The 15,524-nt window shown below is 38.6% G+C and overlaps 2 protein-coding genes across 3 annotated transcripts; both read right to left on the reverse strand.

The window, feature by feature from the left end:
• Positions 1–633: 633 nt before the first annotated feature.
• LOC121914120 lies at positions 634–7,364 on the reverse strand. Its single transcript, XM_042437193.1, has 9 exons — positions 7,190–7,364; positions 6,906–6,999; positions 6,679–6,732; positions 6,286–6,331; positions 6,053–6,180; positions 4,434–4,548; positions 1,603–1,725; positions 1,378–1,515; positions 634–1,042 (listed from the first exon to the last, which is right to left on the reverse strand). The coding sequence occupies exons 1-9, from the start codon at positions 7,296–7,298 to the stop codon at positions 935–937; spliced, it is 915 nt and encodes a 304-aa protein (XP_042293127.1). The 5' UTR covers positions 7,299–7,364; the 3' UTR covers positions 634–934.
• A 1,187-nt stretch (positions 7,365–8,551) lies between these two features.
• On the reverse strand, positions 8,552–15,416 carry txlnbb (taxilin beta b). Of its 2 annotated transcripts, none has more exons than XM_042437163.1 (10): positions 15,303–15,416; positions 13,099–13,381; positions 12,648–12,739; positions 12,349–12,519; positions 10,360–10,554; positions 9,928–10,047; positions 9,739–9,813; positions 9,554–9,646; positions 9,249–9,344; positions 8,552–9,130 (listed from the first exon to the last, which is right to left on the reverse strand). In XM_042437163.1, exons 2-10 carry the CDS (start codon positions 13,331–13,333, stop codon positions 8,627–8,629), a joined length of 1,581 nt encoding a protein of 526 aa, XP_042293097.1. In that variant the 5' UTR covers positions 13,334–13,381; positions 15,303–15,416; the 3' UTR covers positions 8,552–8,626. The 2 variants fall into 2 exon arrangements, with proteins under 2 accessions (XP_042293097.1, XP_042293096.1); XM_042437162.1 differs by having other exon boundaries at positions 13,099–13,348; positions 15,303–15,415.
• Positions 15,417–15,524: the final 108 nt, after the last annotated feature.

Here is a 15,524-nt window from a genome sequence, read left to right on the forward strand (position 1 = left end):
GTTGCATATACTGTGCAGTATATTACCACTGAACCAGTATCCTGCACTTAAATCCATGCAGTCTTTGCACTTTCCTTTATTTTACCTGTTTTATTCTTTTTATTTCATTGTTTTACCATATACACTCTACAGATAGTATATTTTTCTAAGTATATCAAGCATCTTGGGAACAAAAAAATTCCTTCAGGATGAATGAAGCTCTATCTTATCTTACAGTCTATTAGCACAGTTTTCTTCTTCTGTCGGTACTTCTGACATAACACCGCTGTATCACTTTTGTCAGATTAGTTTAGGCGGATGATAGTAGAAACTCCCGCTCCCCAAAATGCAGCCTCAGTACCTTTTATCAACACCTTTTTATAAGATACACAAAGGTAGGATTTGTTGCAGGGTTTTGTATTTCATTGCTGGGCGTTTTTGTGCATTATTGTGTGCACACGTTGAACTTTATAAATGGCAGCCAAAGAGAGAACATAAGAGGAAGCTTGATGACTATATGATGTTATATCACCTTTAACCTAAACTGCATTGTGCTTGTCTACAGTGTAAACCAATGAGAAATATGTGACTGACAAAATGTAAAGATATAGCACGTAACAGAATATTGTTTCAACTTGTCGTCCAAGCATATAATAAAACGAACATGCTCCACACGTCTTTATTGAATATTCATGTTGTTAATTAGTTTCATCAGTTTTGTTACAAAATTAAGACTTACTTCATTGTACAATAACATGTCATTCAATAGAAAAACAAAAACAAAACGTTGCATTTCTGTTTTACATGATTCTCATATTTTTAATCCAACAAATGCTTCAGTATAAATCAGTTTACATCTCTGCCTAAAAGTCACTCTTATCCTAAACTTGCTGTTTAGTTACTTCTGTTTAATTCTCTGTAATTAATCAATGTTGTGCATGAAGGAGTTTAATCTTCACTGTGCAGATAAAATGTCTTCCACCGAGGGTCGGTCTATTGGACTCTGACAGCAGTGAGAGAACAGCACCCTCCCATGTTGGTCCAAAACAAAGTCGCCCCCCAGCTGCAAAATACATCAGCAGAGAATTACTGTGTATCTAAAACTTCATATCCTTTTTTATTATTGTTTATAGATTAAAAAACAAAAATGATAATTGGCTCAAAACATGCAACATTTAACACATGAAACAAAATAAAAACCCAACTTCTAAAAGGAGAATTATCAAATCAAAGTCACAAATTATATATTTTACTTTGAGTGTGTATTTTATGTGAAAATCACTCAAAATTTACGATTTCTTTGGACGTTATTATCAGTCACTCTGTTGGTTAAATGAGAGGTTTCACTGGAGGAGCTGGAGGAACATCAATACCTGATGATTTATACTTTTAACTTACCTGAAACATGTCGTCTTGAATCGATGCCAGTCCTCTTGGAAACTCATAATTGTCCACCACGTATTCAGCATAACGCAGCATGTTACTGAAGTTTAACACTTTCTTCAGAGACGCTCCCAAACCAAATGCGGCGTACAGCTGCAATATCAAACATAACAGTAGATTTATCAATCAGGAAAAAAAAAGCTTTGTTTTCTGCAGCATCGCCTCATGTTGACCCCTGACCTTTCTATCAGGGTCCAACAGCATGTCGAACTGACAGCTCGTCTCCTGCAGCCAGTGTGAAGCTCCCTCCTGACAGCCGAACGAGACAACCACCGCCTCCACTGAGTGCGCATCAAGGGTGCTCTGCAACATAATGTTAACATTAAATGTAAAATATGGTAGATTGTATTTTATAGCGCAAGATAAAGGATGGAAATGAGGATGAAAATAGAGACCGTCTAGTAGGGATCTACTGGACTTTGGGTATCAGCTGATACCGAGTGCTGATCTGATACCAGTGTTTCATAATAAGTAATAAGCTATGTGGAAGAGACTGGGATCATTCTTTTATGTGTAATGCAACATCAGGCTTGATTTAAACATTGCTCTCCTAACTTTGTAAAACAAAATGCAACAAATAAATACGTAGATATAAATTTACTTGTTATTTATTAAAATAATGATATCCGAGTCGGTATCGGACTGTGACAGCCCCAGAGCCTGTTGCCCTTGGTCCCTTGGTTTATGTCTGTGTTGCAAGTCCTTTGATGGGTGGAGCTGAGTTGCCAATTGAGTACTAACTGGGAACACCTGGCCAGTGCCCCAGAGATTACTTAAGCCTGCCTGCCCTGATTCCAGTCCTCTGATCCTTTCCCCTCTTACCAAGCTGTGGTTGTGCTTCCCTTTTTGGTTTGGTTTTGCACTGACAACATACACCTCAACGCATTCATACACTTTCAAACATCACTGATACTGACTTCCACACCCCATTATTGTTATTTACTTTAATAAATTTCAGTTTGTTGTTGCTGAGTTTGGCGTGCGTCTCCCTCTATTGCTGTGGCCCGCGAGCCGGTCATTACAGAGACCAAAATCCGATATCAGTATCGGTATCGGTGCATCTCTACCGTCTAGATTCACAGATGTGATGTCAATTTTAAATAATCATGTCTGACGGTGCACAAGCAATGTTAAAAATGAGAGTTATTACCTCCAAAGACGACTTTGGACTATTTTCAAATAGTTCAAAGGAAGTTTTCTGGCAGTGTGTGAGAGATTTTAAAAAGTGGTTATTTATTTATGAGGTAACTAGACGAGCTAAATTTGAAGGATTGACCGTTAGGTCTCTGTTAGATCATCTATGACCATATCTGTTTGTAAGAAGGTGTAACGGTTTGTGGAAGTTTTAGGGACCAGACTGTTTTTAACTTTGCCTCTTGGGAGGTATAAAGCTGTCTGGTTTGCAATATTTAGGGAAAGGGCCGGCTGAACAACATGCTTTCTCTCCAAAAAAACAAGATAATTGTATTTTTGTTTTGTATTTTTGTATTTGGATATTTGTATTATTGTTACTGATTGTGTGATGGATTGTACAGTGTCTACAACTGCTTCAACAAGCAACAATTTTAAATGCTCTCTCGTGTCTTTGTGTGTTCTTGAGTGCAAAAATTTCCACGACAGCAGCCAGATGTGGAAGCATGACTGGAAGCTTTCAAGTCTTCGGTCTGATTATGCTGAACTCTAAACTCACTGTGTTCATTCTGTGTTCAGTTTAAAGAGTAATAATTTACTCAGAAGTCATGTAATCATGAACCTGTAAGAGAATATTGCTTAAACTTCCAAGTATGTGTTGTAACTGAAGGAAAATGCTCCAAACGCTGCATTTTGAATTGTTGCACATTCGTAATTGTGACAGTTATGAAATTTTTATAATTAGGAGAGAAAAAGAACAGAAAACAACCCAAATAAGCAGAGCATAAAGATTAGATCAGCTACACATATTGCATCTCAGGCATGTGCACATCATCATGTTTTAACAATTAATTACAAACATACCCGTGATACACAGTGTACACACGTTAGAAGCCAGCACAGTCAAGTCTAATAATAATACCTGTATTTTTTTAGGAAAACATTCAATAACAGGTCCCATAGTTTGATGTCGGATCAGATTAGTTAGATTTGAACCAGCTCAACAATAGAATATTTTTTTCCATTATCTATTAGCAACATACTGAACATCTGTAAGCACTCAGTACAGTAGATGTTTTCTACCAAGGTGTAGAAAATTACTAAATATTTTTACACCTTCCGGATTTTATTCAAGTCCAAAATTAGTTGAAGAATATTTACTGTAATAATAATAATAATAATAATAATAATAATAATAATAATAATAATAAGTTTATTTAGTGTAGCACCTTTCACAGAAATAAAATTCACAAAGTGCTTCACAGGAATTAAAGTTAAAATTAAGACCATAGAAATATAGAAACAATAAGAACATAAGTTAAAGTTAACATAAAAGCAAAACTCAGGCAACAGGTGACCCCAAGAAGAAACAAACAAACTATCACTTCACATCACACACAACTCAAGGTGATACAAAAGCCAATTTAAAAAGATGGGTCTTCAATTGTTTTTTAAAAGCATCTATGGAGACCGCAGACCGTATATACGTACAGGAAGAGAGTTTCATAGTGTTGGAACCACTATTGCAAAGGCACGATCACCTTTAGTTTTCAGCCCAGAGCGAGGGAAAGCCAGTAGATCCTGGTCAGAAGACTAAAGTGACCTACTAGCATGAAAGTGAAACTCACTGTACTCCGTAGTATGGAGGATAACATATGGTATGTTTTTAAAAAGTGAGAACAACTATTAATTCTGTTATTTATTTTACAATATGTTCATAATATGTAATGAAACCTTTCATATATTGTCAGTGGCAGAGAGATGGTGTTGCCAGTGTTTCTCACAACGACCAAGGTTGCAGTTGGTCATTGTATTTTCTGTCTGAAAGGGTGAAAAACAAAAGGCTAGCGAACATTGTTTTTGCAGCGTGTGCTGTTTACCTTATTCTTTTCCAAATCCTGAAGGTGAAGACGGCAGAGCAGACAGGAGAACTGTCGGATTAACACCAGCAGAATCTTTTTACCTTTCCCGAGATATTTCTGTAATGTCACTGCTCTGCAAAACATACAAGCAACATTTTTACAGATAGTATTTTAATTGAGTACGTAAACAATAAAGGGGTCATTCCGTGTCAAATCAGATAAGTATTGAAAAGTATTGTTCCTAGCATCACCAAACTTTGTAGGATGGAAGACAAACATGTTTTCTGTTTCTGCCAAAACCATTAAAAGTCTTTACTGCATGCCATTTTATTTTTATAAGGCCCTAGATTTGGAAAAGAAGTGCAAAATTCCTAAATGAGTGATATTGAGGGTACTACAAGCCCACATTTTTGCACCAATATGATATCAATCATTATTTTTTCTGCAAATACAATCTTTTATTAATTTTGTGCCAATATGTGAGGTCTCTACCACCGATAGACATGAAGATATTATGAATAAAACAAGGTGTGGTACCAATATTTTGGTCATTTCCATTGGACAAAAATGGTATGTGGGGTAGCTAATAGGAACATGAAAATGTACATGGAAATAGCTTAATGTATGTTCATTTAGTGTACAAAGTGACAATGTCCTTCCATGTTCCTTTCATAGATAAATACACATAGTTAAAAGGCATTGTTTTAACTGTAGGAATAAAACATCCATAATGAAGAAGAAGGGTTTTCCCTTATCATCTGTACTCATGTGTCCCAGCCTCTGAAATATTGATTGGAGTAAAGAAATACATGTTTTCTGTGGGCTCATTTTACTGTAAGTCATTAATAAATAATTAATAAACACATCCAACTTTGGAAACACATTCAGATACTCCCACTGGAGCTTGAGAGGGGCATTTAGGATACCACTTATTCCTCCTTATACCAGAGATTTTATCAAAAACATTTCATTTATTTTCAATATCCAGGACCTTATTGGACACACACTTCCCATCTCAGATGCTCTCTATGCCAATGAACATACTGAAAACATGTTTATCCTTTATTTCTTACAATTTCTATGATACAGGAATTGTAATGTAATCCTGAAATGAGAGTTTTTATCTCTCAAATCTGTGTCTATTTCTGTATGAGGGAAAAACAGAAGGACATTGGCACTTTGTACACTTAATAATTGTACATCAAGCAAAATCCATGTACATTTTCATGTTCCTGCTAGCTACCCCACATTTCTCATTTAAGAATTTTGCACTTTTTTTTCCAAATCTAGGGCCTTTTAGAAAATCAATAGCCATTCAGTATAAACTTTTAATGGTTCAGTCATACTGAGAACATGTTTGTCCTCCATCCTACAAAGTTTAGTGAAGCTAGGAATAACACTTTTCAAGATATTAATGCTCAAACATGGCTTACCACATGAGGTGTTTTTGAGAGTTGTAAAAATTAAAAAATATCAAGGGCCAAAAAATATATATATATACATATATTTTACAGGCCTTAGTTTTGGGACCCAAATGTTTTATAGACAGACTTTGGACAAAATCTGAGACGGTGCTGCAACCACTTTTACTGGATTCTGTCTGATTTGACAAGAATGACCCAATGAATCAAACTCACTCTCCTGTTCTGGCATCAACGAGAGGTACATCAGGTGAAATACTCTTTGACTGAAGCCGCCCATCCAGAGTTTTAGCGTTCAGTTGTAACTCATCATCCAAACGCTGGAGAAAGGCATCCCACTGCACCTGTGTTACATCAGCCACACACCGTAAAAATAAAAGCAGTAACATTCAGACGATGCTTGAGTTGAGAATATTTTCAAGAATATGTTTTGTATTTCAATAACTCACCTCAAGCTGTTGAAAGTCCTGCACAGCGTCCTGCAGAGCAGCACATCTGCACATGAAATTCAACACAGTTTATAGAGTTTTTTTAGTTTATAAGGACTGTGAGTTATTTTCTGAATAATATGAATAAATGCACATGGAGGTTCGCTATTGCACAATCAGGACCTTCTCAGCAGCTTTTTACTACTTCACATCAGTTACAGAACTAAGTTGAAGGCCATATACATAAAAATGTATTATTTTATTTTATTCATCTGCAATATTTGGGTGAACAGAGCCTAATAATCAAATGCACTGATCAGAACTCCACTTGTACCCAGAGCCTTTGTTTTGGAGGTAGAAGCAAGGACTTGCTTTATGCATCAGGAAGAAGAATTATGTTTTATTTTTGCTTACTGAGTGTTTTTCCGCAGTAGATCCTCCATATCATTTTTCTTCCTAACAGACAGGCTGTGAGATTAGACAAAAACACAAGTAAACATCTCTACATATCTAAGATTGCAAAGCTAAATCTTTGGCGCTATGAAGCTCATAAATACTTTTTACAATAATATATTCTAACAGCAGCAGTAAAATTGGCAGAAGCTTCCTCAGTTACAGGCTTTTCAAATCCTGCTCAGAACCTTTTGTACAAAGCTGCACCAGCCTCAATCAGACCCAGCAGTGACTGTTTTTGCTCTATGCGGATTTTCTGCCTGATGAATTCCTGGAGAGAGACTGTGAGAGATAAAGCACATGAAGTTAGTGTGTAACAGTCCGTTTAGGTTCATTCTTTATGTCTAATGATTGACAGGCCTCCTGCTGCCCCACTTGTGGTGCGGCCACAAATCGCTTGCCAACTGCAGAACACGCTGTCTGCATGTCTATTTTTGTTTGCACTTGTCTGGCCTCACAAAATGCTGCCTACCTTCCCCGCTCTCCTTCTCAGCGAGGTCCAGCAGAGATTTTCCATTTCCAACAAAAGCTGTGAGAGCTTTCGCACAAGAGCCTGCAGCCGGTTGTGCTTGTTCAGCCATTTTCTGTTTGAATCTCTTATAACTTCTTATGCAACTTCTTATCAGTGCACCACAGTGAGTTCACTCCGGACAAACGTGGAGACAAAAGAGCTCAGTTTAAAGGGGAACGCCACCTATTTTACACATGAAGTACTACTCAGCCTGCAGAGACAGTTGTGTAAATTCTTGTTTAGCTCTGGAGGAGTTTTCCAATAATGTCATCGGGGTTATCTTGGCTTGGGCACAGAGGCAACAAATTTATAACAGAAAGCCTGCGTTAGAAACTGAGAGCGCTTGAAAACATGAGTATTTACTATGCAGAGAGGATCTAATGAAAAGATGCTATTGTTGCATTTAGGGCTGCAACTAAAGATTATTTTCTCATCGATTAGTTTGCCGATTAGTTTCTTCATTAATCAGTAAGTTGTTTGGTCCATAAAATGTCCGAAAATGGTGAAAAATGTCGATCAAATGTCGTCTTTTGTCCCAAAAATATTCAGTTTACTATCAAGAAGAATACACAGAAGAAAACCAGAAAATATTCACATTTAAGAAGCTGGAATCAGAGAATTTGGATATTTTTTCTTTAAAAATGACTCAAAATGATTAATGAATTATCAAAATAGTTGCCAATTCATTTTGTGTCCATCTACTAATCAACTAATCATTGCAGGTGTGGGAGCTTGACCCATACTAACGACTAGAAGTCAGGATATCTCGGCCTCTATTTCATAGATTTTTATCACATTTTTTAATTTGTCTCTTTTGAATCCCCCAACTTAATGAAAGTGTAATACCAGCATTTTAAAGGGAAATATGTCTGTCAGAAGGTTGCAAATGAGTGAAAATGCATGCAATCTTTTTTGTTCCGATCACAATATTCACCCTGAATTCACAATTTTAATTAAATCTAAAATCCCTCAGGTGTTCCACAGTTTCATTCTTCATTAACAGGAGTAAGAATGAAGTATAATACTTTAAGTAGTTGGGCCAACATTTCACCTAATGATGATTATGGACATGATTTAGGGAAGCTGACGGCTAGCACTTTATTTGGATGATGAGAGCTACATTCATTGATTGTTTTTGTGGAGCGGCAGAAGAACTCAACAACCTTATTGGTCTGTAAAAAGGAATTGAGGGATGGGTGTTAAAACTTTTTTTTTAACTTTTTGATAAAAGTACAAAAATGTGTAGTTTTGGTCTGTTTGCAGGAACAAAAATAAACCTCTTAAATCTTTAAATGTTGACACATCAGGATCAGACACTGAACATAAAGGCAGCATTTTTCTTTTTATTGCGATGAATCTCATATGAACCAGATTTCTTTTTTCACAGTAGTTTCAGCATTAATCGACAGACTCCATTTCCAAATCTCTCCGTTCTTGGTTCCCGTCCTCCTTGGCCTCCTGGAGGTGTTCGCCGTTGCTCGCCTCTATGTGGTTCTTCTCTGGCTCCTGGACGCCCTCAGAGAGTCCTTGTGATTGGCTAGCGACCACTGTGTCTGTGGGTATAACATGAGAGATTGAGAAAGAACCAGCGATCTCCTTCAGACGGGACTGCTCGGCCTTCAGTTTAGCCAGTTCCTTGGTCAAGGGAGTGTCGAGTGTTGGGGTCCCAGCGGGGGCTGCAGTATTCTGGACGGGGTGATCGTCTTTAGGGTCTTTAGGGGTATCCTGCTCCTCAGCGCCCTCCTTCTCTGTTGGTTCAGCAGCATTGACATCTGGATGACCTCCAGCTCCCTGCACCTTTTCATAAAGACTCTTCCTCTCCTCTTGCAAAGCCCTGCACAGATTCTCAAGCTTCTGGTTCTTGATGGTGACGAGCTCAAACTCCTTTTCCTTCAGCGCTTTCTGGAAAAGATAAAGACAGATTGGACACACCAGTAAGAAGTGTGGACGTCTTCGTCTTTCTCTATATATATATCAATCGCCATTTATTCCTAAATGGGTGAAGAAATGTGTCCCTTACATCTGCCACCATATCAATGAGACCCTTGTTGCAGTTATCAAAGCGAGTCTTCCATGATTGGCACTCCTTCTCCAGCTTTCTCATTTTCTTGGCCATCTACAACACACACAAAAAAACATCATGTTACACTGCACACAATTAAAGCCACTTCTAAAAATAGATATTTTTTTTCCCTCTTTAGTGAAGTGTTATTGTAAATCTCGTGGGATTTTTTTTCCTTATTCCTGTTTTTTTCACCTTTTGTATTTGCAGATAAACTAAATACTCGCAGCAATATCATCAAGCCGACTTAAAACCGTTCTTACTTTGTCCATGTCCTGTTTGAAGCTGCTGTAGACACTGTTACTCTTTGATACTGTGCCCTGGAATTCATCAAACTTCTTGGAGTACATCTCGAGCTGCGAAGAAACGGTGAGGAAAACATTACACGTGCCTCTAGGGAGTGTAGAAAAACAAGCCCAGTTTTGCCCACGATGCCCTGTTACTGTACCTGGGTCTTCATATCGACCTCTTGCTCCTTCATGAACTTCACTTGCAATTTAGACTCTGCCGCCTGTTTTAGCAGCTGTGGAAATATTTGAAATGTTCAATGAAAATGAGCATTAGGGGGGATTAGAATCGCACATGTGTTTGTTAAAATGCTACTCAACAAATCTGATCAGACACGAATTACACGTACATGCTCCTTTTCGAGCTTGTGCTTCTCCTCTGCGTCCTTCAGAATCATGTTTGCCTGCTGGAGTTTGGTTTCCAGCAGCTTTTCCTTCAGGTCTCTGTGCTTGAAGACCTTTTCGAGGTTCTGGAAGACATTCAGGTGAATTTATGAGTCGTTTTCACAGTTTCATTTCTTGCTCAAGGAGCTTTGGCCACATAAAACTGAAATACTGTAACTAATACATGTAAGACCTCGGTAAAATTTGCAAATAATTCATGTCTTTGAAAAGGGCACGGAGGCCCAGATGTGTGAGGTTTTACATCAGTACAGTTCAAGTGGTGTCAGTTAAGTTTGCATCTTTTACAAATTCACTTTCAAATGCTTCCATGTGCTTATTGTGACTCTCTTGTTTTGAACCCGTGTGTGTGTGTGTTCAGCGTGTAGCAGGATCCATACCGCCTCTCTCTGGTCGTATTGTGAAATGAGTCCCTTCAGTTTCTCGGCCAGAGCGCTGTTCTCCTGACACAGCTTGGTGTTGCGGGTGCTGTGTTCCTCGATTTGGGCCTGAATCTCACTGAGCGTCCCCTGGAAGTGGGTGGTGATCTCTTTCCTCTTCAGGTCGTCCTCTCTGCACCTCTGCAGGGTCTCCTCCTGCATTTCAGGTTTGGATGTTACAGCCAATAAAACTGTATCTCACATAATAAATTTGCAGCTTTAGCACGGTAACAATAAAAGTAGAAGCATCTGTAGTTTTCCCCCCTGGTTGATATAACTCCCAGTTTAATCAGTGTCTCTTTACCACCTCAAAGTGAGCAGTCCATTTTGTCGTTTCATTGAATGTAATTAATTGGTTATTGGCGGCCATGGCAGAGAGTGTCACAGTCACAGCTTACATGCTAATTTATTTTAAGTCTGGTTACCATATATGTGTATGTACTGTTTATGTAGACACGAGAATCAGTTGACATGCTTGCAGAAAGCCTCATATTTTTATATATAGTAAAATATTTTATATGTAAAAGTTAGTGTAAAACAGTCAGGTTTATGTAGTTCTCTGGAAATATCACCTCTAACATGACAGGACTTCTTCAGTTAATCTTTAATACCTCAAACAATTTCATCAGTTTCAATTTCAAAAGAGTAACCTCCTTTTAACCTCTTAAATTGTTAATTTTACCCTTAGATTCCTCCTCATGTTTCTTTAAATTGCGTGAAACCCTTTTCCACTCTGTATGACAGTATCACATACACCCAAACCAAAGTCGCCCCCTTATATCCAACGTAAATATATTATAGATATCTTGTGCATCACATTTCCCCAAAACGCTGCCTGACGTGTTATATTTCATATCCTCTGAAACTTCGGGATTTCCACCAGAATTTAAGAATATAATCTGCAGTTGAACAACACTTTGCTTCGCAGCATGAGTTGTGGGTGTGGCGGTCAATGACGTCAAAGCCTGAGCTTTGACATAATGGCTGATCTTTGGTGCCAGCTGATGTCACCTCCTGTAGAGAACAACATATGTTGACACCACCCGGCAGCAAAAATCAACTAAGAGCAAATGGCAGGTTTCAGTGGCTCAGATTAGATGTAATGCTTGTAAGAGATTTGAGTTTGGTATTTACATACAGGGCATCTGTAGGTCTTGAAAAGTCTTAAATTTCATTTACAAAGGTTTTAAATATGTTCTATTGCCTGTAGGCAGTAATGTTAAGTTCAAATATTTCAATATCTGTCAGGAGACATTATACACCTATAATCTAAAAGTGGGATTGTTTTCAGCAGTGGGTTGTGCTGCAGGAAGCTGTTTAATCTATTTTTTTTGTGGCGTTTCAGTCTTCACCATCAAACCTGTAGAAAACACAGTCACTACTGCAAGCTACAGTAGCCTGGAAACTTATCCACTCATCATGGAAAGAGTCGATTTCAGCAAAAAACTTACTAAAAATGAACTTACATTAATTAATAATTCTTATTCAGGTCCAGGTCACATTAATGTATTGATTAAATCATTAGAAATGATTGTAATACTGCTTGAAAGTACTGAAAAAAAGATATAATAATAAATAATTCTAGGCAATATCACCCTTACTGGGTTTCCATTATTCTTTCATATTTTGGCCGGTATGATTGTGGCTGTAAAGGCTAATGAACACCTTCAGTTTCTTGTAGACAGGTGCATAGGAGAAAATGTCCATAGGCAAGAGAAGTGTCCTTTTATTTGCAATAAAGGACAGTGTGCAGGAGTTCTCTCTTCTCTATCTCTTCTTGGTACGACTGTGAAACAGGCATTAAATTGCATTTTAAATGGTTTTAATAAGGTCTTAAAAAGTCTTAAATTTAATTCGGTAAACCCTGCTTTGGTTACTCTTAAATAACACTAACTACTGCTACAACTAATACTACTACACGAGAGGCCGAGACGACAGAAGCCGAACTACCTTTAAGGTCTTGTTGTGCCTCTGCAGCTCTCGGCAGAGTCCCTCCAGTTTACTGCGAGCCAGCACGGCCCGGCTGTGCTCGCTCTGCAGCTGGTCCTTCTCCTTCATCACTTGGAGGAGCTTCTTCTGCAGAACCTTCAGCTGCTTCTGATCGCTCCGATGCTCCTCCAACTGCAGGAAAAAAAACACACACACACACAAAGAAATGCACAACATGCCGCTTTCTAGCGTCATCCTGGAGATTAGTATAATTTAGTCTAATTTCAACTTTTTCTCTGATCATCTGTAATCCAGCTCACCAGCTCAGCGTGTTTCTTGATGATGGCTTCCAGTTTCTGCTCTGGAGTGTCGAGTTTGTTCAGACTTTGCATCAGCAGCATGGCTTCCTTCCCTGAACAGTCACAGAGAATTTCAGGTTAAATATCACTTATAAGTCGAGTCAGGTTTTAGCTGAATTTATTTTAATCACCCTTGAGCACGAGGTGAATCAGACTTATCACACACTAGATAAACTTTATTGCTCTATAGTGTGAAAAATCATTTTGCCAGCTGAGTCAACTATAAAAAGGCATGTGGAAATACTATTATACCTGCGCGTCTGTTGCAGATGGATGCACTTACACGCATTACAGCTTCGCTTACACACCTATCAGTTTCAGTACAACTTGGACTTTCGCTGACAGCGCTGAATCAAACCCACCTCAGCTACAATCAATAAAACGTTATTAAAAAAAAAAAAAAACAAAACACCTAGGTTTTTGAGCATCTTCTTCTCCAGTTTCTGGTCCTTGCGGGCGTCTGTCTCTTTGACGGCTGTGACCTCCTCTGTGTCCTCTGGCTCAGCGGGAATCTCGGCAGCCTGGTAGGTGCTAATGATGTCCTCCAGCTGCTGGGCCAGGTCCTCTGTCAGGTCAATGTGCCGACCCTTGGCTGGCGCTGCCTGGGGACCCGTGGGTGCAGGGCTGTTCTCCTGACAAGCCTCCATTATTCTGAGCTAGTACTGAGAGGCAAACAGTGGGATTCTGTTACGGACCTGAGGGATAAAAGTGATATTTCACCTCATCCTGACATTGTTGTCCAAACGATTTAGTCTCTCGTGAGAAACTCAGTTGGTTTTCACATGTTAATTCATTCTGTATGTACAGTCGGTGCGTAGAGGAGGAAAACTTGGCTACTCGGCTGCACTGGGTGTCATTTCTGATTATTTATCTGATTTTTAATAGAAATACACCTGAATCCAACAAACCAGTGTCTATTAAATCAGGTGTGTGTCCAAACGTGTATTTAGATTTTGCGAAAGACTGGCTTTCTTCATCTTTGCTTTTTGAAGGTTCGTTTAGTACAATACTTGATCAAACAAACTGTTGGCTCAGTAGAAAGTAGATTTGCTCATTTTAGGCTACATGAAAAGAGGTTTTCCACAGCAGATATTTTGACTTGTCACAGTAGGAAAAACAAAGGTGTCACTAATAATATGAACGATGGCTCCCAGTAAGCCATGACAGTGCGACAGTGAGCCAACATGCACAATACCAAGACTCTGAAACTGAAGCAGCTCAATGGAATTTATTATTTACACCTGTGCTTCAGCGGTCAAAATGTTTTCTATGAAAAGGGCCTGTGGAGCTAGACCGGCGAATCCGCCAGGACGATAAATCAGTCGATAAATAGAGAGAGAAATGTTAGATATGTTTGAGGTAATTTAGATCCTGTGTCACTACTAAATACAGTAGTTTGTGCACCAGAGACAACTCACCAGTTTACTTTTCAACTGTAAAACATTCCACCCAGTATGATCTATTCTAATACATGAAGTTATACTTATTTGTTTATGTTAAAACAAACAAACAGATGTTTTTTTTTAAATCAAAATCTGTATGAGCATCTTCATTCCGGTATCAGTCAGGTTACACTTTGTATTTATATTATTGTAATTAATGATCAACAATTGTAATGATTTGTTTACCACTGCTGTATATTAAGTTAAGCTCATTCCTACTTAATGGCAGCAGGATGAGCCACAGGCGTGAATCACCTCCCTCAGCAAGCACCACCATGGAGCCTTTGAGCAAGGCACATGAATTAAAAACAGCTGTACTGAAGGAGCTGAGTGGAAGACAGATGCTTTTTTTTAAAATAACTGTAGCTGCTACAGAACAAACAGTATTTTCTTGGTCTTGACAGCATAGTATGCTTAAGACAGGCACATTTAGGGAAAAACACCAGTCTATTAACATTATTGCAAAGCTTATTAGTACCACAATGATTGACATTAAGTGATATAAAGCCTTAATGCCTGTTTGCAACTGTTTTGTGTTGTTCAGGCTCACAGCCGGAGCCTGTTTACTCGCATAAAATTAGTGCAGCCTTCACACTGCCTGTGCTTTCACAAGCAGAGCACATGGCACCTGTTCCAGACCCACGGGCTATTTTAAGAACTTCTTAATATGGGCAAGTTATTTATTTATTTCTAATCCACTCTTATTGATGTCAATGTCAGTGGTTGTGTGCACAAAAGCTGCATTTTCCAACTATTAATACTCAGTAAGAAAGAATAATCAATGTGACAGAAGTGACCCCATCTATATTCGATATTTGCAAAGGAGGCAGATGGAAACTGAATAAATGACTGTAGGAAAAGGCATTATTGATTTGTTCGCTGTACAAGGAGCCAACAGTGGGTTCACAGTCAGAGGAATTAAGCAGTTATTAAAAGGAAAATGTTTTCTATAACAAAATGTTCTGTTAACAACGGACACAGGCAAGTCTCAGTCAGTTTCAACACACATCTTCTAATCTTTAAGTCACTAAATTCAGACAAACAGTTTTAAGTACTTTTAAGAAGAAAAAGGGCTTTGAAAAAGCCACTTAAAGCACAGAATTTAAGGTTAATTTTATGCTATTTTAGTTTAAATGCCCTGAAGAAGCAGGGTAAGGAGCAAACAGGGTCTTACCGGGACCAAGGGCCAGAGGGGGAAAAGGAAGAGTGTCGAGGGGCTTGGACAGGCTGCCACCACAGATACAACAGCTGTGATAAGACCACCTCAAAATAAACCAGAGGAGCACTGCTCACTCAGAGCAGAGAGAGGGAGGACAGAGGTACTGTATGTCTCTCTCTGTCCCAAACACCCCACTTAAAAATAAACAACTCGTATACTTCCTCTGCGTGTAATCCT

This window comes from Thunnus maccoyii, chromosome 16 (genome assembly GCF_910596095.1).
Source record: "Thunnus maccoyii chromosome 16, fThuMac1.1, whole genome shotgun sequence".
NCBI classification, from domain to species: Eukaryota; Metazoa; Chordata; class Actinopteri; order Scombriformes; family Scombridae; genus Thunnus; species Thunnus maccoyii.

What these genes read in the sequence shown, in the direction of transcription:
- txlnbb (XM_042437163.1), bottom strand. Translation starts at nt 13,333, where the DNA reads ATGGAGGCTTGTCAGGAGAACAGCCCTGCACCCACGGGTCCCCAGGCA. An exon ending in GAAGATGCTCAAAAACCTAG is followed by an intron (nt 12,740 to 13,098) that starts GTGTTTTGTTTT and finishes GTGACTGTTCAG; the next exon opens with GGAAGGAAGCCATGCTGCTG. An exon ending in AATACGACCAGAGAGAGGCG is followed by an intron (nt 10,048 to 10,359) that starts GTATGGATCCTG and finishes AATGTCTTCCAG; the next exon opens with AACCTCGAAAAGGTCTTCAA.
- LOC121914120 (XM_042437193.1), bottom strand. Translation starts at nt 7,298, where the DNA reads ATGGCTGAACAAGCACAACCGGCTGCAGGCTCTTGTGCGAAAGCTCTC. An exon ending in CTACTGCGGAAAAACACTCA is followed by an intron (nt 6,332 to 6,678) that starts GTAAGCAAAAAT and finishes TTTCATGTGCAG; the next exon opens with ATGTGCTGCTCTGCAGGACG. An exon ending in AGGATTTGGAAAAGAATAAG is followed by an intron (nt 1,726 to 4,433) that starts GTAAACAGCACA and finishes ATTATGTTGCAG; the next exon opens with AGCACCCTTGATGCGCACTC.